A 26,181-nucleotide genomic window follows, 5' to 3' on the forward strand; every position below is an offset into this window, starting at 1 on the left:
ATATATATATATATATATAAAGGGTGATTCTTTTGAGGTTAGGATTTTCATGCATTAGTATTTGACAGATCACGTGGGATTTCAGACATGGTGTCAAAGAGAAAGATGCTCAGTATGCTTTGACATTTCATCATGAATAGACTTACTAACGAGCCACAACGTCGAATTTTCAGTGAATGGGCCCTAGAAAAGTTGGCAGAAAATCCGCTTTTTAATCGACAAATTTTGTTCAGCGATGAGGCTCATTTCTGGTTGAATGGCTACGTAAATAAGCAAAATTGCCGCATTTGGAGTGAAGAGCAACCAGAAGCCGTTCAAGAACTGCCCATGCATCCCAAAAATGCACTGTTTGGTGTGGTTTGTACGCTGGTGGAATCATTGGACCGTATTTTTTCAAAGATGCTGTTGAACGCAACGTTACGGTGAATGGCGATCGCTATCGTTCGATGCTAACAAACTTTTTGTTGCCAAAAATGGAAGAACTGAACTTGGTTGACATGTGGTTTCAACAAGATGGCGCTACATGCCACACAGCTCGCGATTCTATGGCCATTTTGAGGGAAAACTTCGGAGAACAATTCATCTCAAGAAATGGACCGGTAAGTTGGCCACCAAGATCATGCGATTTGACGCCTTTAGACTATTTTTTGTGGGGCTACGTCAAGTCTAAAGTCTACAGAAATAAGCCAGCAACTATTCCAGCTTTGGAAGACAACATTTCCGAAGAAATTCGGGCTATACCGGCCGAAATGCTCGAAAAAGTTGCCCAAAATTGGACTTTCCGAATGGACCACCTAAGACGCAGCCGCGGTCAACATTTAAATGAAATTATCTTCAAAAAGTAAATGTCATGGACCAATCTAACGTTTCAAATAAAGAACCGATGAGATTTTGCAAATTTTATGCGTTTTTTTAAAAAAAAAGTTATCAAGCTCTTAACAAATCACCCTTTATATATATATATATATATATATATATATATATATATATATATATATATATATTTTTTTTTAAAAAAAAAGTTATCAAGCTCTTAACAAATCACCCTTTATATATATATATATATATATATATATATATATATATATATATATATATATATATATATATATATATATATATATATATATATATATATATATATATATATATATATATATATATATATATATATATATATATATATATATATATATATATATATGCGCAACACATAAAGCGTTTAAGGATTGCTACCTTGCACATAATTTGGGGCAATTTTTACCGCCGCTAAATATACCGACCTCGCCGACTTCTGACTACTGACTACCGACTTCTGACTACTGGTACAATGCCAATAAATACAAACGTTTGAAAAATGCTTAACTTCTAAATTTCTTCACATGAGTAAAAATAACATCTTCATAATTACCCTCAAGAGCAAAATTCTATACATTAGCAATAATTTGTCAATTGTAATCTTCAAATCGAAATGCATCGCTACTCAATAATTTGTCTAGCAATTTTAAATATGAGGCACATTAAAAATTAATATTGTTGTGGATATTTTTCAACAACAATTTGCATAAATTTTAACCCTCCTTCTAACTAACATTACATTTTAAAATTTAAATATTGTCCGCCCATAATTCACAACAAAACTGGTGAAACTTTTGCTTATTGTTATAAGCAAGAAACGCAAATAGTATGGGAAATATCATAATTTTTTTAATATAGAGTCTATTTATTTTGCAGCTATTTCTGATCTTAGCTTCCCTTTAAACACAGGATGAGCGTTTTTCAAATCCAACCCTTTTTAAGTTTGATGGTAAACATCATTTTCAATATAAATTCAAATACATACAATACATTTCCAAATTATGTGGGAATTACTTTTAATTTGCTAAAATTTTGAAGAAATGTGTTGAACATGGTCGAATAAAACTTAAAAAAAAATACATACCTATATGCAACACAAAAACCAAATTAAAAAAATGCATATAAGAATACATACTTTATTTGAAAAAGAAAATGTTAAGAAAAATCTTTTGTTAAAAACTTTTCATTTTCAAATTATAGATCCTTGAAAATCAAATATTAAAAAACATTGTTGTTGACAAAATTAAAAAAAATAGTGTATTTCAAAGAGTAAATGTTAAGACAATTTTGTCGAAAAGCCTTAGTTTTCGACATATCGATCGTTTACACTTTTTGGAAAATTGCTGAATTTTTCACAAAACATAACAAAAGAAGTGCATATTGGGTATAAAATGTGTATTGAAATTTTAAATTTTAAATATTTTAAGCTTTTAAGAAAATGACTGCATTTTTCATGAAATGTAACAAAAAAGTGCATAATAGGCATACAAAGTGTATTTTAGAGAGAAAATGTTAAGTAACAATTTTGTCGAAAATGCTTAGTATTCGAGATATCGATCATTGAAAGTTTAAATAATGTTAGCTTTTTTTAGAAAATGATTACACTTATCACAAAATGTGACAAAAAAGTGCATATTGGACATAAAAAGTATGTTTTAAAAAGAAAATGTTAAGTAACAAGTTTATCAAAAATGCTTAGTTTTCGAGATATCCATCATTAAAGTTAAAATATGTTTAGTTCTTTTTTTAGAAAATGGCTGTATTTTTCACAAAATGTAACAAAAAAAGTGCATATTGAGCATAAAAAGTGTATTTTAAAACGAAAATGTCATGTAACAATTTTGTGAAAACTAAGCATTTTTCGAGATATCAATCTTTCAAAATTTAAATATTTTTTTATCAATTTAAAAAAAAAATGGCTGCATTTTTCGCAAAATGTAACCATTCAAAATTTAACTATTGTCCGCCCATAATTCATTACAAAAATGGCGAAACTTTTGCATATTGTCAAACGCAAGAAAAACATCAGAGCATTTTTTAAATATAGAGTATCAACAATATAATAAAAAAATCGATTCAGTTCGCACAAAAGTACCCTTTAACTTTGTATCACATTTTATAATTCCCATCACTGATGACATCACACGACGAGTGAGTGTCATTGTTGCCACTTTACCAATTTTGTAGTTATAGTATAGTTATTGAAAATTTAAATATGTTTACCTTTTTTGGAAAATGGCTGAATTTTTCATGAAATGTAACAAAAAAGTGCATATTGGGATAAACAGTGTATTTTAAAGAGAAAATGTAATGAAACTATTTTGTTAAAAAATCTAAGCTTTCGAAATATTAATCATTGAAAGTTTTAAATATTTTAAACTTTTTTTAAGAAAATGACTACATTTTTTCACAAAATGTAACAAAATAGTACATATTGAGCATAAAAAGTATATTTTAAAAAGAAAATGTTAAGTAACAAGTTTGTCAAAAATGCTTAGTTTTCTAGATATCCATCATTAAACGTTGAAATATTTGTAGCTTTTTTTTCGAAAATGGATGCATTTTCCACAAAATGTAACAAACAAGTGCATATTGAGCATAAAAAGTGTATTTTAAAGTGAAAATGTTATGTAACAATTTTGTCACAATTGATTAGTTTTTCATTGAAAATTTAAATATTTTTAGCTTTTTTTAGAAAATGACTGCATTTTTCACAAAATGTAAAAAAAATGCATATTGGGGATAAAATGTGTATTTTAAAGAGAAAATGTTAAGTAACAATTTTGCCAAAAATGCTTAGATTTCGAGATATCGATCATTGAAAATTTAAATATATGTTGCCTGTTTTAAGAAAATGGCTCCATATTTAACAAAATGTAACAAAAAAGTTCATATTGGGTAAAAATGTATATTCTAAAGAGAAAATGTTAAGTAACAAGTTTGTCAAAAATTCTTAGTTTTCGAGATATCGTACATTGAAAATTTAAATATTTTTACCTTTTTTGCAAAACGGCTGAATTTTTCACCAAAAGTAACTAAAAAGATCATATTGAGCATAAAAAGTGTATTTTAGAAAGAACATGTTATGTAACAATTTTGTCAAAAATGGTTAGTTTTCGAGATATCCACCATTAAAAGTTAAAATAGTTTTCGCTCTTTTTTCGAAAATGGCTCCATTTTTTATAAAACGAAAAAAAACGCATATTGAGCATAAAAAGTTTATTTTAAAGCGAAAATGTTAAGTAACTATTTGATTGAAAAAGCGTAGTTTTTGAGATATCGATTATTGAAAGTTTAAATATTTTTAGGTTTTTTAGAAAATAGCTGCATTTTTCACGAAATGTAATAACAAAGTGCATATTGGGTATAAAAAGTGTATTCTAAAGAGAAAATGTTAAGTGTTAACGCGGGAACGGGAGTGTGGAACAAATGGAGGAGAAATCGAAATAGGGATGAGCCAAAGTAAAATAACTCCAAACGGGTGTAGAAGAGACCCAAGACCAAATAATATGCGGAGAATAAAAAGAAAATACCAAAGCAAGGAATTAGGATTGTAGAAATTATCTTCAATTTATTTACGCCGCCAAGTCAAGATCTTGCCAGTGCTAAGGTTTATGTTGAACATAACCTAATCTTAAAAATAGCAAAGACGGAAGTCTCTTCGTCGGTATGATGGTCATTTTCGTTAAGTGCATGCTGTCACTTGTGATGACAATGCACTATATGCGTATTTCTGGTACTAAAAAAGTAGCAATTTTTCTATGCTCTTTTGAGAATATTGCGAACTAGTTTGAACGACATTCGAATGCAGATACATTTAAAAATATAAATATCTGTTTATGATTTTGGCATAAACATTAAGTAACCATTTTATTTAAAAAGCTTAGTTTGCGAGATGTCGATCATTGAAAGTGTAAATATTTTTAGCTTTTTTTTTAGAAAATTACAGCATTTATCACAAAATGTAACAAAAAAGTGCATATGGGGCATAAAAAGTGTAAACAAAAATGATGAAACTTTTGCATTTTTTAAATATAAAGTATCAAAATTCTGTATAGCAACAATAAAATAAAAATATCAAATCAGTTGTGATTGTATACGCACAAAAGTACCCTTTAACTTTTTAGCACACATTTTACAATTCCCATCACTGATAACATCACACGACGAGTGAGTGTCAATGTTGCCACTTTACCAATTTTGTAGTTATTTAGCTTCCAAGGTCTTAGCTTCCCAGTAAACACAAGATCAGCTTTTTTCAAAGGTAACAATTTTAAGATTGATTGTAAACATTTTAAACATGAATTCCACTTGAAACGGCACAACTTCAAGTACTTATTCATATATTCATTATACAATACATTTTGTATTAAAAAATGTAACAAAAAATGCATATTGTGGAAAAAATTGTATTTTAAAGAGAAAATGTTAAGTAACAATTTTACGAAAAATGCTTAGTTTTCGAGATATCCATCATTGAAAGTTCAAATACTTTTCAATTTTTTTTTTTTTCAAAAAATTTCTGCATTTTACACAAAATTTAACAAAAAATGTATAATTGGCATAAAAAGTGTACTTTAAAGAGAAAATGATAAGTAACAATTTTGTCAAAAATGCTTAGTTTTTGAAATATTGATAATTGAAAGTCTAAATATTTTTAGCTTTTTTCAGAAAATGGCTGCATTTTCCCAAAAATTGGGTAAAACAGTATATTTTAAAGAGAAAATGTTAAGCAACAACTTCGTGAAAAATGCCTAGTTTTCGAGATATCGATCATTGAAAGTTTAAATATTTTAAGCTTCTTTAGAAAATGTCTGCATTTATCACAAAATGTAACCAAAAAGTGCGTATTGGGCATAGAAGGTGTATTTTAAAGAGAACATGTTATGTAACAGTTTTGTCAAAAATGCTTAGTTTTCGAGATATCGATCATTGAAAGTTTAAATATTTCTAGCTTTTTTTAGAAAATGCCTGATTTTTTACAAAATGTAAAAAAAAGTTCATATTGAGTCAAAAAATGTCTTTTAAAGACAAAATTTTAAGTAACAATTTTGTCAAATAAGCTTAGTTTTCGAGATATCCATCATTAAAAGTTTAAATATTTTTAGATCTCCTTTTGTCAAAAATTGCTGAATTTTTCACAAAATGTAACAAAAATTTGCATATTGAGCTTAAAAAGTGTATTTTAAGGAGAAAATGTTAATTTACAATTTTGTCGAAAATGCTTAGTTTTCGAGAAATCGATCACTGAAAACTTAATTATTTTTAGCTGTTTTTTAGAAAACGGCTGCATTTTTCACGAAATGTAACAAAGAAGTGCATATTGAGTATAGGTTAGGTTAGGTTAGGTTAAAGTGGCAGCCCGATTAAGATTCAGGCTCACTTAGACTATTCAGTCCATTGTGATACCACATAAACTAAAAGTACCTATTACATATGGGCACTTCTAGTTTTAACCGTTGAACCTTCTCGATTATTTTCTTCTGTTGAACCAACCAGATTGTTCCAAAAACATTAGCAGACTGCTTAAGTTAACGTTTTCCAAATCCGCCAGTAATCTGAAGCTATATGCTCCTAAAAGTTGCTTGCGCTTTACACAAAATGCAGGACACTCACACAAGAGGTGTTTAATTGATTCTTTTTCCTTCGCATCATGACAGCTCATACAATAGTCATTATACTTCGCGCCAATAGTTTTTGCAAAATCGCCTATCAGGCAGCGACCCGTTATAGCAGATATCAGGAGTGATATCTGACGTCTCGAGAACATTAGCATATCTAGTGTGCGGTTTAAGTTTAAATGGGGCCATATTTGCTTGGTGTCGTTACAACCCTTGCAATTCTCCCATCGAACATTTGCCATCATAACAGCCTTCTCACGCAACATGAGCTTGCAGGTAACTAGGGGCATACCAACAAATTCCAGTTCACCTGGAATATGTAAGGTAGTCCCTAGCCTTGCCAACTCATCCGCTTCGCAGTTCCACGGTATGTTCCTATGGCCAGGCACCCATATTAGGTGAATATTGTACTGCTCAGCCATCTCATTGAGAGATTTGCGGCAGTCGATGGCCGTTTTCGAGTTGAGGAACACAGAGTCCAAGGATTTTATTGCAGGTTGACTGTCTGAGTATATATTAATGCCCACATTTTTTGGAACATTACTTCTCAGCCACCTCTCTTATTGCTAATATTTCAGCCTGAAAAACACTACAGTGATTAGGTAATCTTTTTGCTATTTGAAGTTCCAAATCATTAGAATATACTCCGAAACCCACTTGTCCATCCAATTTGGAGCCATCAGTGTAGAAATCTATATATTCTTTATTCCCCGGGGTCTGTGTGCACCACGCCTCACTGTTGGGGATTAGAGTCTCAAACTTTTTGTCGAAAAGTGGACTCGCCAAAGTGTAATCCACTACGTTAGGCACATCTGACATTATTTTGAGGACAGAACTGTGACCGTAACCTTTTTCCGACCACAGCGATAGTTCGCGCAACCGCACAGCGGTTGTTGCAGCTGACTGTTTGGCCAAAATGTCTAAAGGCAATAGATGCAGCATGACATTAAGGGAATTTGTTCCTGTCTTGCTGAATGCGCCTGAAATACACAAACACGCCATACGCTGAACTTTATCTAAACCAGTCGGTTTCTGAAGTGCCGGCCACCAGACTACAACACCATATAGCATTATAGGTCTAACCACTGCCGTGTATAGCCAATGCACAATTTTTGGTTTTAGTCCCCACTTTTTTCCTATTGCCTTTTTGCACGAGTACAAAGCTACAGTTGCCTTCCTCGCCCTTTCTTCAATATTAAGCTTAAAGTTCAGCTTCCTGTCCAAAATAACGCCGAGGTATTTTGCACAATCACCAAAGGGAATTTCAATACCCCCTAAGGAAATAGGCCTAACCGTGGGAGTTTTGCGATCTTTGCAGTACATGACTAATTCTGTCTTTGCGGGATTTACCCCAAGACCATTGTCTTTCGCCCATTTTTCAGTCATCCGGAGGGCCCTCTGAATAATATCTCTGATTGTGGATGGGAATTTTTCCCTGACTGCCAGAGCTACATCATCTGCGTATGCCACCACTTTTATCCTTTCTTTTTCTAGAGTAACCAGAAGGCTATTTATAGCAACATTCCAAAGAAGAGGTGATAGAACTCCTCCTTGGGGAGTGCCTCTGTTCACATACTTTTGTATGTTTGCTTGTCCTAGTGTGGCTGAAATACGTCTCTTCATTAGCAGTTCGTCTAACAGCCTGAGTATACATGGATCAACATTCAGAGTTGTCAGTCCATTTAATATCGAGCTCGGATGGACATTATTGAACGCCCCTTCGATGTCTAGAAACGCCACGATTGTGTATTCTTTGACAGATAGTGAGCTTTCAATAAAGCTGACTAGTTCATGTAGTGCGGTCTCAGTAGACCTGCCCTTCGAGTATGCATGCTGTCGTTTCGAGAACAAACTTGAATCGATGCTAGTTCTAAGATAAATATCTATCATCCTCTCCAGAGTCTTAAGTAGGAATGAGGATAAGCTGATTGGTCGGAAATCCTTCGCCCTCGAGTGAGAGGCTTTTCCCGCTTTAGGTATGAAGACGACTTTTGTTTCCCTCCACTTTCCTGGGATATATGATAAGTTGATACATCCTTTATATATCACCGACAACCAGGGGATAATTTTGTCAGTTACAGCTTGTAACTCCGCCGGAGTAATTCCATCAGGTCTGGGGGATTTGAATGGTCCAAAGCTATTTAACGCCCATCTTATCCTAGATCCAATAGTACCTCCAGCGTCTCCTCACTGGACATTGTCCAATTGCCCTCCGATGTTTTAATGAAACCTGGAGCGGAGTTGGTGGATGCTAGAACCTTCCGTAGTCTGGAAGCCTCGGACGTATTCTCAATACTGCTGCAGTAATCATTCCAAGAGTTATGCTGAGCCTTTCTCAGTTCTCGTTTGTATCCTCTCAGATTCTTCTTGTAAGCGTCCCAGTCCTCAGGGGCTGTGGTGGACTTTGCCTTGTTAAAGAGCTTCCTGCAGGATTTCCTCATATTACTTAATTCCGTAGACCACCATGGTGGTCGATGTTTCCCCATTGGCTTTCCTCTAGGGCATGCAGCTTTCAGTGAGATGTTGAAAGCCTTAGTAATCCGCTCCACTGCGTGTTCGATATCTTGCACATTTCTCATATCTGTCTCTGTTATTTCCGGTATCATCATATTGAACGATTCCCTATACCTATTCCAGTCAGCTTTCCTAACATTTGGCGGAAATATGGTCTTGGTGATAGGAACATCAAATTTGAAACTGATGTAGCGATGATCTGAGAAGCTGTGTTCACTTAAAACCTGCCACTCAGATATCATTTCATTCAGTTCTTGCGAAGCCAAGGTGATGTCCAAAACCTCTTGCCTGTTTTTAGTGACAAAGGTTGGGGCATCTCCCTTGTTGCAAACTACCAGATTAGTACGCAAAATAAACTCTATTAGCTACTCTCCCCTTGCATTAGTATCACTACTTCCCCATATACTATGATGTGCATTCGCATCGCATCCCATAATGAGTTTCGTCTTTGTTTTCAGTGAATCCTCCACTAAGGTCTTAACTGCATATGGAGGCATCTCCCTGTCATGTCCCATGTATACCGAAGATACCCAATATTTGCATTTGGCTATTTCTAAACTGGCAACGACAGTGTCTGTATTGCAAATTGAAGGAAGCAGAAACAAGTTGAGCTCGTTTTTAGCAATTATACAGGCTCGATTTACATCATTACCAGTATACTGCAATAGTTTGAACCCCGGAGTACTTAATTCACATATTTTGTTTCTATAAACATATGGTTCTTGAATAAGAACTATATCTATGTCCCCTTTCATCAGGAGAACTTTTAAGGCAGCACATGCAGCCTTACAATGATGAAGATTTATCTGGAGGATCCGTAGGACCATCGAGATTTTCAACAACCGTCACATCAGCCGCTTCAGTCGAGTCATCAAGAATGTTCTCTTCAGAGATCTCGGTGACTCTCGCAATAACCATTGGTTCAACTTTGCTGAGTTCTGAGGCAATAGAAACCTCCTCTCGCATACGGTGTCTATCCATGTCTTCAACTTTGGTATCTCCCTCGGCTTCGCAAGAGGATCCGCTTACTTCTGATTCAGACAGAGGCTTGTCCATTTCTGAATCCTTTAGCTGATCGTTTTTATATACCTGGAAAAATCCCTAGGAAATCCTTTGGTGATTAGGTCCAATTCCTTTGGATTTTTAATATTTATGAACGGCGATTTATACACCTTTTATTTCGAAGTATTTCAATTTTACGCCTTTCACGCGCTTTTACTTACGGCCGATTTGAGTAATTTTAGTAGAAAAATAATAGAGACTTTAGAGGATTTTAATTGTGACTTTTGATTTCAATTTATTTGAGATTAATTTTCCTTAACTATGTGAAGTGATTATTTGCTTCTTCGTTGATCGCTGGTCAAATTCAAAGAGACCAGAACATTTCAAATTTATGCTTTGAGAAACCAAAATTCAATTCTTCTCTATCGGTTTCTTTCCAGGTTGAATAACAAAAAAATTGTAACAATAAATATATATATAAATGTTTGTTTAGTTATTAGTTATGCATAGTTGTGTGTTTACCAAGTATTGCGTAGAATGTATAGTTGAATGTTTAGTGAGACTGCAGTATGTCTGTTTCATGTTGCGTTTATGAGTTCAGCTTAAATGTATGTATGTTTACGTAGAGTATGTATACTTGGTCAGTATAAGAGTTTTCAATTTGGGTAATAAATGTAGCAAGTGATCATCAACATTAGGGTGGATTACAATTATATGGTCAATAAAAGATATAGAAAATATTTTAAAATAATTGTTTTCATATTTATGCCGAAGTGGCATAAACATACTGCCCCCGCGAGTATGTAGGAAATTCAATTACTGTGTAACACACTAGCTAGTTTTTCCAAGGCCTTTTTAGCTCCATAAATTAAGTTCCTTGTTTGAATTTCTCGGAATCGATTGGTTGGATAATTCCTCGATTTTTGTTCATCCCTTCGGTACAAGTCTCTATTCCGTGATGATGTAGATGATCTTCGCAAGTCCCATTGCTTGGAGACGGCCCGAGTGTGTAGTGGCTGTTTTGAACGATGGATGCTCTTATGGTTGTCTTTTCGTTGTGTTCGATGCAACAAACTATGATGATGGCCACCACACCTCCTACATACTCCCGTTGGTGGACATACTTGTTTTTGATGAGACTGTGCCAAGCAGTTTGAGCAGTACCTTTTCTGTCGAACCACCTCAAGTTTTTCTTCTATACTCATCTGCAGAAACCGTGGACAAGATTGTAGGCTATGGAAACGGTTACATACAAGGCATTGGCCGTAGTGACTATATTGGGGTCTATGAAAAAGAAAATAAGAATATAAGTGACAAATAAAAAAATAGAAATATAGGAAAGAGAGAGATTTATGGTAAGAGGCATAATTTAACTATGGGTCGTGTGAGTACACCCGATTGCGTTCTAATGTCTGCTACTCGAACATGATCATCTGAGCCGTGATAAACTTTTAATATTCTGCCAAGTTTCCATTCTTGAGGAGTTGATCATCGTTAACCACCACCATATTCCCTGGTTGAATTTCGGCCTGTGGCTCTCTCCACTTATTTCTTTTGTGCTGTTCACGCAAATATTCTTCTTTCCATCGTCGACTAAATTCATGATGAATTATCTTTAACCGTTCCCACCTTTTTATGTATGATAGCGTATCTGGAACATATTCAGGAGCAGCAACAAGTGGGGCACCCCTCAAAAAATGACCAGGGGTTAATGCAACTAATTCCTGTGGGTCCTCAGAAATGGGTGATAGTGGCCTTGAATTTAAGACTGCTTCTATTCGGGCCAGCAACGTCGTAAATTCTTCATATGTGAATTTATGATTTTTTGTAGTTTTTTTAAAGTGCATTTTAAATGATTTGAAGGCGGATTCCCAAATACCACCCATATGTGGAGCGTGCGGTTGTATGAAACGCCATTCAAATCCTTGAGCTATGTATTTTTTAGCGACTTCTTGGGAGGCGGTTTTCAAGAATTCTTTCAACTCGAAATTTAGAGATCTTTCGGCACCCACAAAATTAGTGCCATTGTCTGACATGACTCATTTTGGTAATCCGCGACGACTGACAAATCTAATAAAGGTGGCGAGAAAGGCATCTGACGACAATTCTGAACACAACTCCAGATGAACTGCCTTAGTGCTAAAACATACAAATATACAAACGTAAGATTTGTGGTATATGGCTTGGCGAATAAGGGATGCTTTTATTTGAAATGGCCCTGTGAAGTCAATGCCTGTGACTGTAAATGGGAGAGAAAAATTGGCTCGATCCGAGGGCAATGGTGCCATTAATTGTGTTTGTGAACGTCGTTTATATATAACACAATCTTTACATTGACGAATGCATTTTCGAATGGCAGATTTTACTCGGGAAATATAGTATTCTCCACGAATTGAGCGCAACATTAGGCTGTTTTCAGCATGAAGCAAAAATCCATGCATAAATCGTATATAAAGGGTGATTTGTTAAGAGCTTGATAACTTTTTTTTAAAAAAAAACGCATAAAATTTGCAAAATCTCATCGGTTCTTTATTTGAAACGTTAGATTGGTCCATGACATTTACTTTTTGAAGATAATTTCATTTAAATGTTGACCGCGGCTGCGTCTTAGGTGGTCCATTCGGAAAGTCCAATTTTGGGCAACTTTTTCGAGCATTTCGGCCGGAATAGCCCGAATTTCTTCGGAAATGTTGTCTTCCAAAGCTGGAATAGTTGCTGGCTTATTTCTGTAGACTTTAGACTTGACGTAGCCCCACAAAAAATAGTCTAAAGGCGTCAAATCGCATGATCTTGGTGGCCAACTTACCGGTCCATTTCTTGAGATGAATTGTTCTCCGAAGTTTTCCCTCAAAATGGCCATAGAATCGCGAGCTGTGTGGCATGTAGCGCCATCTTGTTGAAACCACATGTCAACCAAGTTCAGTTCTTCCATTTTTGGCAACAAAAAGTTTGTTAGCATCGAACGATAGCGATCGCCATTCACCGTAACGTTGCGTCCAACAGCATCTTTGAAAAAATACGGTCCAATGATTCCACCAGCGTACAAACCACACCAAACAGTGCATTTTTCGGGATGCATGGGCAGTTCTTGAACGGCTTCTGGTTGCTCTTCACTCCAAATGCGGCAATTTTGCTTATTTACGTAGCCATTCAACCAGAAATGAGCCTCATCGCTGAACAAAATTTGTCGATAAAAAAGCGGAAACACATTTCGAACCGAACACTGATTTTGGTAATAAAATTCAATGATTTGCAAGCGTTGCTCGTTAGTAAGTCTATTCATGATGAAATGTCAAAGCATACTGAGCATCTTTCTCTTTGACACCATGTCTGAAATCCCACGTGATCTGTCAAATACTAATGCATGAAAATCCTAACCTCAAAAGAATCACCCTTTATAATTCGCAATACCGGGATTTTACTGGCAGAAGTTTTGGATACTTCTCGGAGTATGAAATGTTTGCCTTGACGATTCTACCGTCTACGCGAATGAGACCTTTGCTATCTATAAATACATTGAGTGGGAGTAACGAACTTTTTTTGTTGATAGGCTGATTTTTAATGAGACAACTGTATTCTATGGGATAGAATCTTTTTTGGGCCAAAATCACAAGTTTTCGTTTTGTTAATTTGAATTCGTCATGGGAAATCGTTCAGGTGCTACATTGCAATTCTTTTGGAGCTTTCTTTGTGTTATTTATAAACCGATATACGTACGACAAAACACGTATTGCGTGGTCCCATTTGGAAAACCTTTCCAAAATATCTTCTTCTTCCATCAAAGTAAAATTAATTGCCAATTTTTTCTCGGGGGGGTCAATTATAAGAGACATGGCCTGTGGCCAATTTTCTTGGGGTTCAGATATCCATGAAGGACCTTCCCACCAGAGGGAAGAATTTTTTTAATTCAATAGGGTTTGACCAACGGGTGCCGAGATCCGCTGGATTTTGGCCTGATTTTACATGACGCCATTTAATATCACTTAAGTTTTCATTTATTTGTGCAACCTTATTAGCCACATATGTTTTCCACGATGAAGGCGGTTTTTGTAACCAACAAAGCACTATTAAAGAGTCCGTCCAAACCGATATTTCTTTAAACGTTATGTTGACATTTTGCACAACGTACTTTATTAGTTTTGAGAGCAAGAGAGCAGCACAAAGCTCTAGGCGGGGAATCGTCAATTGTTTAATGGGTGCTACTTTTGTTTTTGATATGAGTAAATGAGAATAATAATTACCATTGAGATCTTGTGTTACTACATATATATTTGCACAGTAGGCTTCCATTGAAGCATCACAAAATCCGTGAATGTGAGATATTGATGAGGGTGAGTACATTATCCAACGTGGAATTTCGATTTGTTCTATGTGGGGCAATTTTTTAACAAAATCTAACCAAATCCGAAATGACTTTGGGCTTAAAGGTTCATCCCAATTCGTACCTTCACGCCAAAGTTCTTGTAGAAGCTTTTTGGCAATAATTAAAACAGGCGATAGCCACCCTGCGGGGTCGAAAAGTTTGGCTACCGCTGATAATACTTTTCGTTTTGTCACGCACTCTGAGTGAATTGGTTGAACGGTATAAGAGAAGCAATCCCTAAGAGCGTTCCATGTTATACCTAGGGTTTTTGTATAACTGTGATGGGAAAACTTGAGAAAGTCTTGATCTAATAAAAAATTTTTTGGGATCGAATCGAGAATTTTTGGGTGATTGGCAGTTATTTTATGTAATGGAAATCCTGCTGAGTTAAGAGCTTCCATCACCTGCTTCAAAGAGTCTACGGCTGAATCGAGGGAATGGGATCCTGACAATATGTCATCTACATATGTCTCGGTCTTAAGGATGTTGAATGCCTTGGGCCATTGATCATGTGAGTCCTGGGCTAACTGATGAAGGACCCTAATGGCCAAAAAAGGGGCGCATTTGACACCAAATGTCACCGTACAAAGAGCGAAATCTTCCGGGTAACCGTGTGGGTCTATTTTGAAAATAATTTTTTGAAATTTTCTGTCGTGGGGGTGAACCAAAATCTGGCGGTACATTTTTTCAATGTTTTAAAATAATTGTTTTCATATTTATGCCGAAGTGGCATAAACAATACCTTCATTTGGATATAATGAAAGCCATAACATACACGGCCCTGGGACTTTGCTAGATGTGGCAAAGACTGAGTGTTCAATATAAACACTGCATGCCGTCTTGGTCCATCCACTTCATCCAAACGGCCAACCTTCCAATCAGCTGTTGGAAGATCTGGATTGCATTGTTTCAGTCTATTTAGAATAGATTCAGGGTCAGAAGGGTTTGCAGGTATCCACGCATGTGCTCTAGGTCTAGCCGGTATATCTTTCTTCTCGACTAACTCTAGAGCAGCTCCTTCCCAAACTTCACCAATTAGTATCAGAGCAGCTTTAAAACATTCTATAGACCTCGGGTCCTCAAATGCGACTAGCTTAAATCGTCCTTGATACCAACCAGCCTCTTGGTGTCGAGGATCTGGGCCGGGAAACTTTTCCAGCACCTGTGAGTAGACGACAGACAGAGCATTCTCAATTTCCCCCCATTTTTGCTTTGGAACCATACCGTCCAATGCTCCTTTATTAATGATAGCCATCACAAGGCTGTCTTTAGCAACTGAGGCAAACGATCTTTGATCCCTTTTGCAGGATGGCAGCTCATCCGGCGATCGTTCCCTTTTTCCAGTCTCAAGAATTCCTTGAGTCCATTTTAAGGAATCGCTTTGTTTAGCCGACAGCGTGCTTGGGTCGACTGATCCTAACTTCTTTAGGATAAACAAAGCATTTCTGCGTTCCTTGAATCTCTTTCGTGAGGGATTACATCCTTTTGATGTCGTTACCTTAGAAAAAGTTCGACTTGTCATAGTGTCGCCACCTGTCGATCCGTCTACAGGTCGACTAATTGGGCCTAACTCTTGGTCATTGCCCAGATTTATAACTCCAGTCGATACCCGTCCACTGGGCCCTGAAGTTAGCAACCAAGTGGATGACTTGGAATTTCGCTGCATGGTGGCTTAATATCCCACCACACTTGAAATTCTTAGTAGGTGCCTATTACGATGAGTTTATCCGCTATTGAAAAACACGTCCGTTCCGTTCGACGGCTGAAGAGTGTATTTTAAAGCGAAAATGTTAAGTAACTATTTTGTTACAAAAGCTTAGTTTTCGAGATATCTATCATAGAAAATTTAAATATTTTTAACTATTTGTAGTAAATGACTGCATTTTCCCCCAAAATGTAACCCGTCAAAATTTAAATAATGTACGCCCATAATTCACTATGAAAATGGTGAAACTTTTACATATTGTCAAATGCAAGAAAAGCATCAGCATTTTTATACCCTTCACCACTACTGTGGTACAGGGTATAATAAGTTTGTGCATTTGTATGTAACGCCAAGAAGGAAAAGCCTGAGACACATCGTTTAGTATACCGATCGTCTTAAAATTAAATTCTGAGTCGATCTAGCGATGTCCGTCTGTCTGTCTGTTGGTGTATTTTTGTGTGCAAAGTACAGCTCGCAGTTTTAGTCCGATTGTCCTAAAATTTGGTATAGGGTCCTGTTTCGGCTCAAGAACGACCCCTATTGGTTCAGATTTAGATATAGCTGCCATATATATTTTTCACCGATTTGGTCATAATTGGTGTGTATATCAACCGATCTTCCTCAAATTCCGTACATCCGAATATTTTATGAGTCTCGCAAAACCTTGCAAAATATCAGCCAAATCGGTTCAGACTTAGATATAGCTCCCATATATAGCTTTCGCCCGATTTACACTCATATGACCACAGAGGCCAATTTTTAACTCCGATTTTTGCACAGGGAGTAGAATTATCATTGTAGCTATGCGTGCTAAATTTGGTTGAAATCGGTTCAGATTTAGATACAGCTCCCATATATATGTTTTTCTGATTTCGACAAAAATGGTCAAAATACCAACATTTTCCTTGTTAAATCGCCACTGCTTAGTCGAAAAGTTGTAATAATGACTAATTTTCCTAAACTTCTAATACATATATATCGAGCGATAAATCATAAATAAACTTTTGCGAAGTTTCCTTAAAATTGCTTCAGATTTAAATGTTTCCCATATTTTTTTACTAAAATTGTGTTCCACCCTAGTGCATTAGCCAACTTAAATTTTGAGTCTATAGATTTTGTAAAAGTCTATCAAATTCTGTCCAATTCGAGTGATATTTAAGTGTATGTATTTAGGATAAACCTTTATATATAGCCCCCAACACATTTGACGGATGTGATATGGTGTCGAAAATTTAGATCTACAAAGTGGTGCAGGGTATAATATAGTCGGCCCCGCCCGACTTTAGACTTTCCTTACTTGTTTAAATATAGAGTATCAAAATTCTTTATAGCAACAATAATATAAAAAATATCGAATCCGTAGTGATGATTGTATACGCACAAATGTACTCTTTGTCTTTTATTCCACACAGTTGATAATTCCCATCACTGATAACATCATAAGTGTGTAAATATAACCATAGCGATAGGCGGTAGGCGAACACTTATTTACGTGTATTTCTTATGGGAAGCCCAAAATCCGCGACGGAATACCGTGGCGGCTAGCGGCGTGTCGCTAAATTAAAGCTTATTCTACTCCTTGGCGAAAACTGGTATAGTGTTGCCATCGCTTATCAATTTTTTTAACTCACCACTAGGAATTGCTGTTGCCTGGACACGTTTAGATTATTTTTTCTTGAAATAACTCAACAAATAACAAGCCATTGTATGTTTTTATTCAACTGCATTGTTTAATATTGTCAAAGCATGCTGTATTGACAACAAAAACGCTAGGAAACGTGAAAAAGGGAATTATTCGCCGTCAAGCTTATTGTATTTGCCGTTGCGGCAAAAATGTTTCGCCTACCGCCTATCGCTATGGTTATATTTACACACTAAGACGTGTGAGTGTCAGTGCTGCCAGCTTGTAGTTATTTCTGGTCTTAGTTTCCAGTAAAAATAAGATGAGCGTTTTTCAACACTTTTTAAGTTTGATTGCAAATATAATTTTAAACATGAATTCAACTTTAAACGGCTCATCTTCAAGTACTTATTCATATATTCATTATACAATAAATTCTGTATTAAAAAATGTAACAAAAAAGTTCATATTGGGTAAAAATGTTAAGTAACAATTTTGTCAAAAATGCTTAGTTTTCGAGATATCAATCATTTAAATTTTAGACAATTGCTGCATTTTTCACAAAATGTAACAAACAAGTGCATATTGAGGATAAAAAGTGTATTTTAAAGAGAAAATGTTAAGTAACTATTTTGTTAGAAAATCTTTCTTTTCGCGATTTCGATCATTGAAAATTTAAGTATTTTTAGCGTTTTTTTAGAAAATGGCTGCATTTTAGACAAAATGCTACAAAAAATACATATTGGGGATAAAAAGTGTATTTTAAAGAGGAAATGTTAAGTAACAATTTAGTCCCAAAATGCTTAGTTTTCGAGATATCGACCATTGAAAATTTAAATATTTTTTGATTTTTTTTTTTGAAAATGACTGCATTTTCACAAAATGTAACAAAAAAGTGCATACTGGACATAACAAGTATATTCTAAAGAGAAAATGTTAAGTAACATTTTTGTCAAAAGTGCTTAGTTTTCGAGATATACGTCATTGAGAGTTAAAATATTTTTTGCTCTTTTTTTGAAAATGGATGAATGTTTTACAAAATGTAAGAAAAAATGCATATTGGGTATCAAAAGTGTATTTTAAAGAGAGAAAGTTAAGTAACAATTGTGTAAAAATGCTTTTTTTTAGCGTTTTTGAAAATGGCTGGATTTTTCACAAAATGTAACTAAAAAGTGCATAATGGGTATAAAAAGTATATTCTAAAGCGAAAATGTTAAGTAAAAATTTGGTCAAAAATTTTTAGTTTTCGAGATATCGATCATTGAAAATCTAGATATTTGTTTAGCTCTTAAAAAAAATGGCGGCATTTTGCACAAAATTTTACAAAAAATACATATGGGGGATAAAAAGTGTATTTTAAAGAGGAAATGTTAAGTAAAAATTTTGTCAAAAATGCTTAGTAAAAAAGTGTATCGTATTTTTAAGAAGATGGCTGCATTTGTTACATAATGTAACCCTTCAAATTTTAATATTGTTCGCCCATAATTCACTACAAAAATGTTGAAACTGTTGCATATTGTCCTACGCAAGAAAAGCAACAGATTTTTTTAAATATAGAGTATAAAATTTCTGTGTTACAACAATAAAATAAAAATATCGAATCAGTCGTGTTGATTGTATACGCATAAAAGTACCCTTTGAGGTTGTACCACACATTGTATAAATACCATCACTGATAACATCATACAACGCGTGAGTGCCAGTGCTGCCAACTTATCCATTTTGTAGCTATTCAAATGTGACATTTTTAAAGTTTGATTGTAAACGTAATTTTATACATGAATTCAATTTGAAACGGCTCACCTTCAAGTACTAACCCCCATTTTCATGAAGCTCCGTTAGCGCTACGTTAGCTAACGAACTTTTAAGCTGTACTGTGGAGATATCTGTCATTTTGCCTATTTATTCCATACGTCAGTTAGGATCTTAACTGTTGAAAATTTTTCAGTTAAAGTTAACCGCAGGGAAGATATTTGCAGTTTATTTTCTGTTAACTGACAGTTAAAGCCTAACGGAGCTACATGAAAATGGCCGTTATTCATATAAATATTATACAATACATTTTGTATTAAAAACTGCTTAGTTTTCGAGACATCGATCATTGAAAATTTAAATATTTTTGCCATTTCTGGAAAATGGATGAATTTTTCCCAAAATGTAACCAAAAAGTGCGTATTTGGTATTAAAAGTGTATTTCAAAGAGAAAATTTTAAGTAACAATTTGCTAAAAAAGCTTAGTTTTCGAGATATCGACCATTGAAAATTTAAATATTTTTAGTTTTTTTAGAAAATGACTGAATTTTTCACAAAATGTAACAACAAATTGCACATTGAGCATAAAAAGTGTATTTTAAAGAGAAAATGTTAAGTAACAATTTGGTCAAAAATTCGAGCAATGTTAATGCAAAATTCATTGAATTCACTATTGATCTATAGCATAAGTACATATTCAACATAATGCAAATGTGAATATATATATATATATATATATATATATATATATATATATATATATATATATATATATATATATATATATATATATATATATATATATATATATATATATATATATATATATATATATATATATATATATATATATATATATATATATATATATATATATATATATATATATTTATATATATTATCAAAACACGAAATTCCGTTTTCTCCATTTTTTTTACAATAACAAAAGTTGCTTCACAAAAGACGCTCTATCTCACAAACTAATTGACTTACAGACAAGAATTTTGACACGAATCATTTGAAGGTTGGTACTATATAAAAATAATATGCATTTAATACTAGCGACGCCATCTATGTGTCAGACCGGGGACTTATCAGCCAACCTGTTTTTTTTTTTTCATTAACAACTACAGCATATGTCATTCACAGAAAAAAATCTTAATTGAGTTTTACAAAATATTCAATTAAAAATTTTATTGATTCAACAAATTTTTAATTGAAACAAAAATCAGTAACACATATTAATAGTATCTATTAATTTTTTAATTGGATCAGTTAATTTTTTAATTGACTGTCAATTAAATTTTTAATTGAGACTATCATTTCTGTGATTGAAGACCTTTCAATTAAAAAATTAATTGGATCAATTAATTTCGTGATTGAATCAGATTTTTTTTTGTGTGTTATGAATATTATGCATAGCTTAATCGCGCAACCTGCCGATGTTGCTCATATTTTATATCAAAGTAATATAATTTGTAAGTTGTAGAATTAATGACGAACAAATTAAATATTTTACTAGTAATGTTAAACCTAATTTCTGTACATTCGATTATAGATTTTGATGATTATGATACAGACGACCCTTATGAATCGGAAAACGAAGATGAAGAGGATGAAGTAATTGGCGTTTCAGCTACCAAAGATAAAGATAAATGCAACAAGGAACATTTAGACCCCATGTCATATTCATGGTGTATTGTAAGAGTAGCGCTTATGAAAGTATTCATAAAAAAAATTCAAGATTTCGTGACCATTTCGGGTATCGAAATTCAAGGTAGGCCTCGAGATAATAACAATAAACAAAACAATAATATAATTTTATCAATATTAAATCGTTCTTAATTTAGATTTACCTGTCTTAAGTCCACTATCACATGAAGTACTACGAACTCTCACTAAATGGCAAGATATTGCATTGGAATTATTGCTCTCAAAAGGTCCACCATCGGAGGATTATATTCCAGGTACATGAACATGTTGGTTTTTTTAATCTATTGATACTCGGAGAAAACTTAAAATTTTGTTTAGTTTTTTTACATTTTAATAAAATATTGCACTATTCTTAGGGATAATTATTTTTTTTAAACGAATGGGTTTTATTTATTCTCAATTTTAGGTTGTTGTGCAAACAGCGGTGTTCCTGGGCTTTCTATACACAGATACAGATCCCTTTTAAGCAAAGATAATACACCCTTTGTAAGCAGTTCGGCCGCAGGACCAGTTCGTAGATTGTGGAATTTCCTTGTACGGCAGGATGAAGCTCAAGAAGTGTTTATAAAAGTAATTTTTGGAAAGAAAATTGATAGTACATTCCAAATGCATTCTCAGGCATTTGACGGCGTTGACAACGGTAATAACTAATAGTTTATTAGAAACACCATATATATATATATATATATATATATATATATATATATATATATATATATATATATATATATATATATATATATATATATATATATATATATATATATATATATATATATATATATATATATATATATATATATATATATATATATATATATATATATATATATATATATATATATATATATATATATATATATATATATATATATATATATATATATATATATATATATATATATATATGCGTGTGTATATGTGTGTACATGGTGTTTATATGCGTATATACATTTTTTGCTCTTAGGTGGGACCACATCCATTAAGGACGTCAATGAACCAATTCGTATTATACATAAAGACCACGAATCAGTTCTGGCATTTTGCTTGAATAATAGTTCGTCGAATATGATTGCCGTCGCAAATCCGAGGGAAGTTCATGAATTTGATATTTCCCTCTTACTGGAATCACCTAATTGGTATGAAGATGAATGTGACTACGATTTGCTGAATATATCTAAGGACAATGAAACTTCAGGTTCCGGCTTCTTAATGATACAAAGTTCAGAACAGTAAGTACAAGTTAAGAAATCTCGGTGTTTCTCTTTGTTAGGATAGGTGGCAGCCCGAAGTATCAGGCTCACTTAGACTTTTCAGTCCATTTGATACCACATTGGTGAACTTCTCTCTTATCACTGAGTGCTGCCCGATTCGATGTTTCTCTATAGGGCTGTTTTCTTTTTGCACTGGATATGCTAAGCCGTGAAGGACTAAAAGAAAACAGAGTACTCGTTTATCCAGGACATCTCAAAAAATATGCAACACTGTCATCAGCTGCTTAAAAACAATCACAGAAAAGAAGTGGAATCTTGCATTTTTATTGTATGAAATGCTCCAATTAGTAATAAATATTTACTGCTGCGATTATTTATGACACTGTACCACTTTGAATTTCATGTTTTTCGATAAATTAGTCACAATAAATTGCTATTGTGAAACAAAGAAGCATCACTTTATCAAAATACAATCTGGCAACATCGGCGCGACTGGCACTGATGAGATGTTCTGGATAGAACACCAGTGCAACGATGTTCTGGATAGCCCACACAAACAATATTGTATTCAGTGCAAAAAGAAAACAGCCCTAATGTCAATCAAACTGTTAAAGATGTTGTTACTTCGCCGAAGATACTTCAGTGTGAGGTTAAGAGCATCAAGTGATTTCTTATGTGCCATTGTGCACTCATCCCAAACAATGAGCTTGCATTGCATCAACAATTTCCCATTGCACTGGATAATAAAGAATAAACCACCAGTATTATTGTCTACCGCTTGCATTATTGTTTCGTATACTTGTTTTTGCTGATCATTCAGCAACGGCACATTATTTCGAACGAATTACTGCAATGTATCAACATTGTATTGCAGCTCTCGATTTAATTCTTGGTTGAATGCATCGTGCATCGGTCGATTTGGCGCAATCATTTCTACTTCAATCAGTATCTTGTTTGCAATAGTCAAGAATTGATTCTCAATCAGAATCAATCCTTAATTGTAGATTTCATCGGTTATTTGGATATCAGGATTATTCGTTTGAATGCGCAAGCGATACAAAATATCTTCACATATGTCGCCTTTGTATTTGTTCCATAACTGAATTGGTTGTGAAGGAAAACATGTGATGATAATTGCGAAAAGCGTTCGTATTTGGTACGCATTTGATGAAATAACTGAATCCGCAAGTGTTAAATCCCAATGAGAATCGTTCTCCAGCAAACCCATTAGTTGGCATGCTTCTCGATATTTTTTACATTAGTATCCATTCACAGTCTTCAATTGCGCGAAGGATTTTGGTCCACGAACATTTACCAGTCGCAAATAAAAACATTCATAATTTCTAGGATGAGCAGTATACATGCGACCTAGTGCATTAGTGGAAAACACCTGTGGCCAATCTGGAACTGGGGTTCCTTGTTTGCGTCGTTGGAATTTATTTGTTGATTGATTCCAAGTGTAATACTTGGGCATTTCAACGTACATCAGCGTCGCTGCGAATGGATCTGCTTCACACATTGCAAAGAAGCTAGTCAATGTTGTCGATGGTGGTCTCTCAGCTCCTTGTGCCGCATTAGCCTCAGTGAATTAAACACTTTTCCAAATGCACTGCTAAGTGTACAACTGTGGGATATCCTTCATGAATTTGAAATTAACAGATAACAATTGCTTGGCAAATTGTGCAGCACTTTGATCATTCTGAAGTTGAACTCTCATATTAGTGGTTGGCGATAATGTTTTTACGTCATTCCATAAAGGTGATGCCTTCAGCCAAGCATTCAATTCATCTGCAGGCGTTCCACGGGGAATTACTAGCAACGTCTGCCTGAAATCGCTTGCCGACAATAGGGCTGTTTTCTTTTAGCACTGGATACCCTAAGCCGTGAAGGACTAAAAGAAAACAGAGTACTCGTTTATCCAGGACATCTCCAAAAATATGCAACACTGTCATCAGGTGTTCAAAAACAATCACAGAAAAGAAGTGAAATCTTGCATTTTTAATGTATGAAATGCTCCAATTAGTAATAAATATTTACTGCTGCGATTATTAATGACACTATACCACTTTGAATTTCATGTTTTTCGATAAATTAGTCACAATAAAGTGCTATTGTGAATCGATGAAGCGTCACTTTATCAAAACACAATCTGGCAAGATCGGCGCGACTTGCACTGATGAGATGTTCTGGATAGAACACCAGTGCAACGATGTTCTGGATAGCTCATACAAATGTTGCATCCAGTGCAAAAAGAAAACAGCCCTTATGATGAATGAAAATTAGATCATTCGAATTCCTACGTCTTCTCTACTCAGGAAACTCGAAATAAGAAAAAATATATATGTAGTGGGTTATTCATTTATGGTTTGTTTGTTGTGTCCAATACTTATTTGCACTTTTTGATTCTAAAACATAGAATAGTTGTAAGATACACTTTTTACATGTAGATTATTCATATTGCATTTATAAATGATGTTGAATGAATAAATCGTTAGTTAAAAACGTTTTATGTTACCCATGCAGATTGACTTTTTCATTAATTGTTATAATGAACCATTAAAGAAAGTTTAAATAAACTTTCTTGCGAAATTGTTTAAATATTTAATGGATAAATATGCCTTATTTACAAATATCGAATCCTTTTTCTGTTTTATATGCTATAAGAAGAGGTAAAACTAGCATATCCTTAAAAACTCGCCTGGCTTCATCGATGGTTTAACTGATTTTTGTTAGATAATTTTTACCATTTTCTTCTCAGCGTCCGACAGAAATGGAACCAGCTTCCCTTCAGACGCACATCTGCAAAAAGCGCTAAAGTGGTACTACGAAGAAATCTTTCTCTCGTGAAAAAGGTCAATTTCAGCTCAAAGACATTTGAGTTTATAAATTCCAAAATGCTATTTTTTTAGCAAACCTAAGTTGAAAATTGTGTATTTTAAAATGAAAATAAAATAATAGGTTGGCAACACTATATTGAGATAGATCATCGTATTAATTTCCTCTGAGTTCAGATCGAATTAAAATAAATAAGTGAGACCAATAGTGTAATATAACTATTAAAAGTGTTGAATACAGAGTTAGTGGCATCTGTCGTATGAAGTCTTGTACAAACTCGATCAATTTAATTAGTTTGATATAAAGTGGACTGAATTATCATTTGCGAGATTGCCATATTTCATTCCACTTTTTGTTGTTGCTTAGCTGTTGTTTCTTCTGTTGTTGATTGCTGATGTATTGGTGATATCTCTGCGATTTGAATAATAACAGCTGTGCTGCCTTTTTCTGTGGTTATATTTTTTTGTATAATCATTGCTGTGCACTATGGGCGGAAATCGCAAAACAGCGACAAAAAGTAAAATCTTCAAAATGAAAAATTTTTAAATGTTCCAATTGAGATTACTTTACAACATCTTGGAGAGTATAAATCGAAAGTAAATTTAAAATTTGGCAACACTGTTCATGAGCAAAAAGCTGTCAATGTTTACCAAAATGTTTGCAATTTGCGTGCAATCAAGGAAAGCAAAAGTTGGACAATTTCGTACTTAATTTTTTTCACAATAAAAATTAATAAAGAAAATTTTTAAATGTGGATTCTAAGAGGAGAGATAAATAGTTCAAAAATTTGAAAACACTTTAAAAAATATTTTTGTTTTTGAACATGTTTTGTGGTTTCAACGGTGCTGTTTATTTGTGAAAAATTTAGTACATACGTACATTTTCGAGGAATAGGTCTAACGTTTGTTAATGTTATTGTTCGTGAGGTAGTATACTTTTGCGTGTTGTAAAGTTTGTCAGCGCATACTTGCCCATTCTAAAAT

At 34.0% G+C, this 26,181-nt stretch overlaps 2 protein-coding genes and 1 pseudogene across 2 annotated transcripts in view; 1 reads left to right on the forward strand and 2 right to left on the reverse strand.

Annotated features, from left to right (window-relative positions):
• The window catches only part of Rbcn-3A (rabconnectin-3 alpha), a 668,488-nt gene that overhangs the window by 344,765 nt on the left and 297,542 nt on the right, over positions 1–26,181 (forward strand). Inside the window, exons 11-14 of the mRNA XM_075299033.1 lie at positions 20,995–21,213; positions 21,287–21,403; positions 21,556–21,789; positions 22,117–22,381. Coding sequence (XP_075155148.1) covers positions 20,995–21,213; positions 21,287–21,403; positions 21,556–21,789; positions 22,117–22,381 — 835 coding nt within the window. The remainder of the gene's footprint in view (positions 1–20,994; positions 21,214–21,286; positions 21,404–21,555; positions 21,790–22,116; positions 22,382–26,181) is intronic.
• On the reverse strand, positions 10,324–11,863 carry LOC142228570 (uncharacterized). The gene is made up of 2 exons (XM_075299034.1): positions 11,625–11,863; positions 10,324–11,279 (listed from the first exon to the last, which is right to left on the reverse strand). The coding sequence occupies exons 1-2, from the start codon at positions 11,840–11,842 to the stop codon at positions 10,808–10,810; spliced, it is 690 nt and encodes a 229-aa protein (XP_075155149.1). The 5' UTR covers positions 11,843–11,863; the 3' UTR covers positions 10,324–10,807.
• LOC142228889 (uncharacterized) lies at positions 22,932–24,080 on the reverse strand (annotated as a pseudogene).

The sequence above is a fragment of the Haematobia irritans genome, chromosome 3, assembly GCF_050003625.1.
Source record: "Haematobia irritans isolate KBUSLIRL chromosome 3, ASM5000362v1, whole genome shotgun sequence".
NCBI lineage: Eukaryota > Metazoa > Arthropoda > Insecta > Diptera > Muscidae > Haematobia > Haematobia irritans.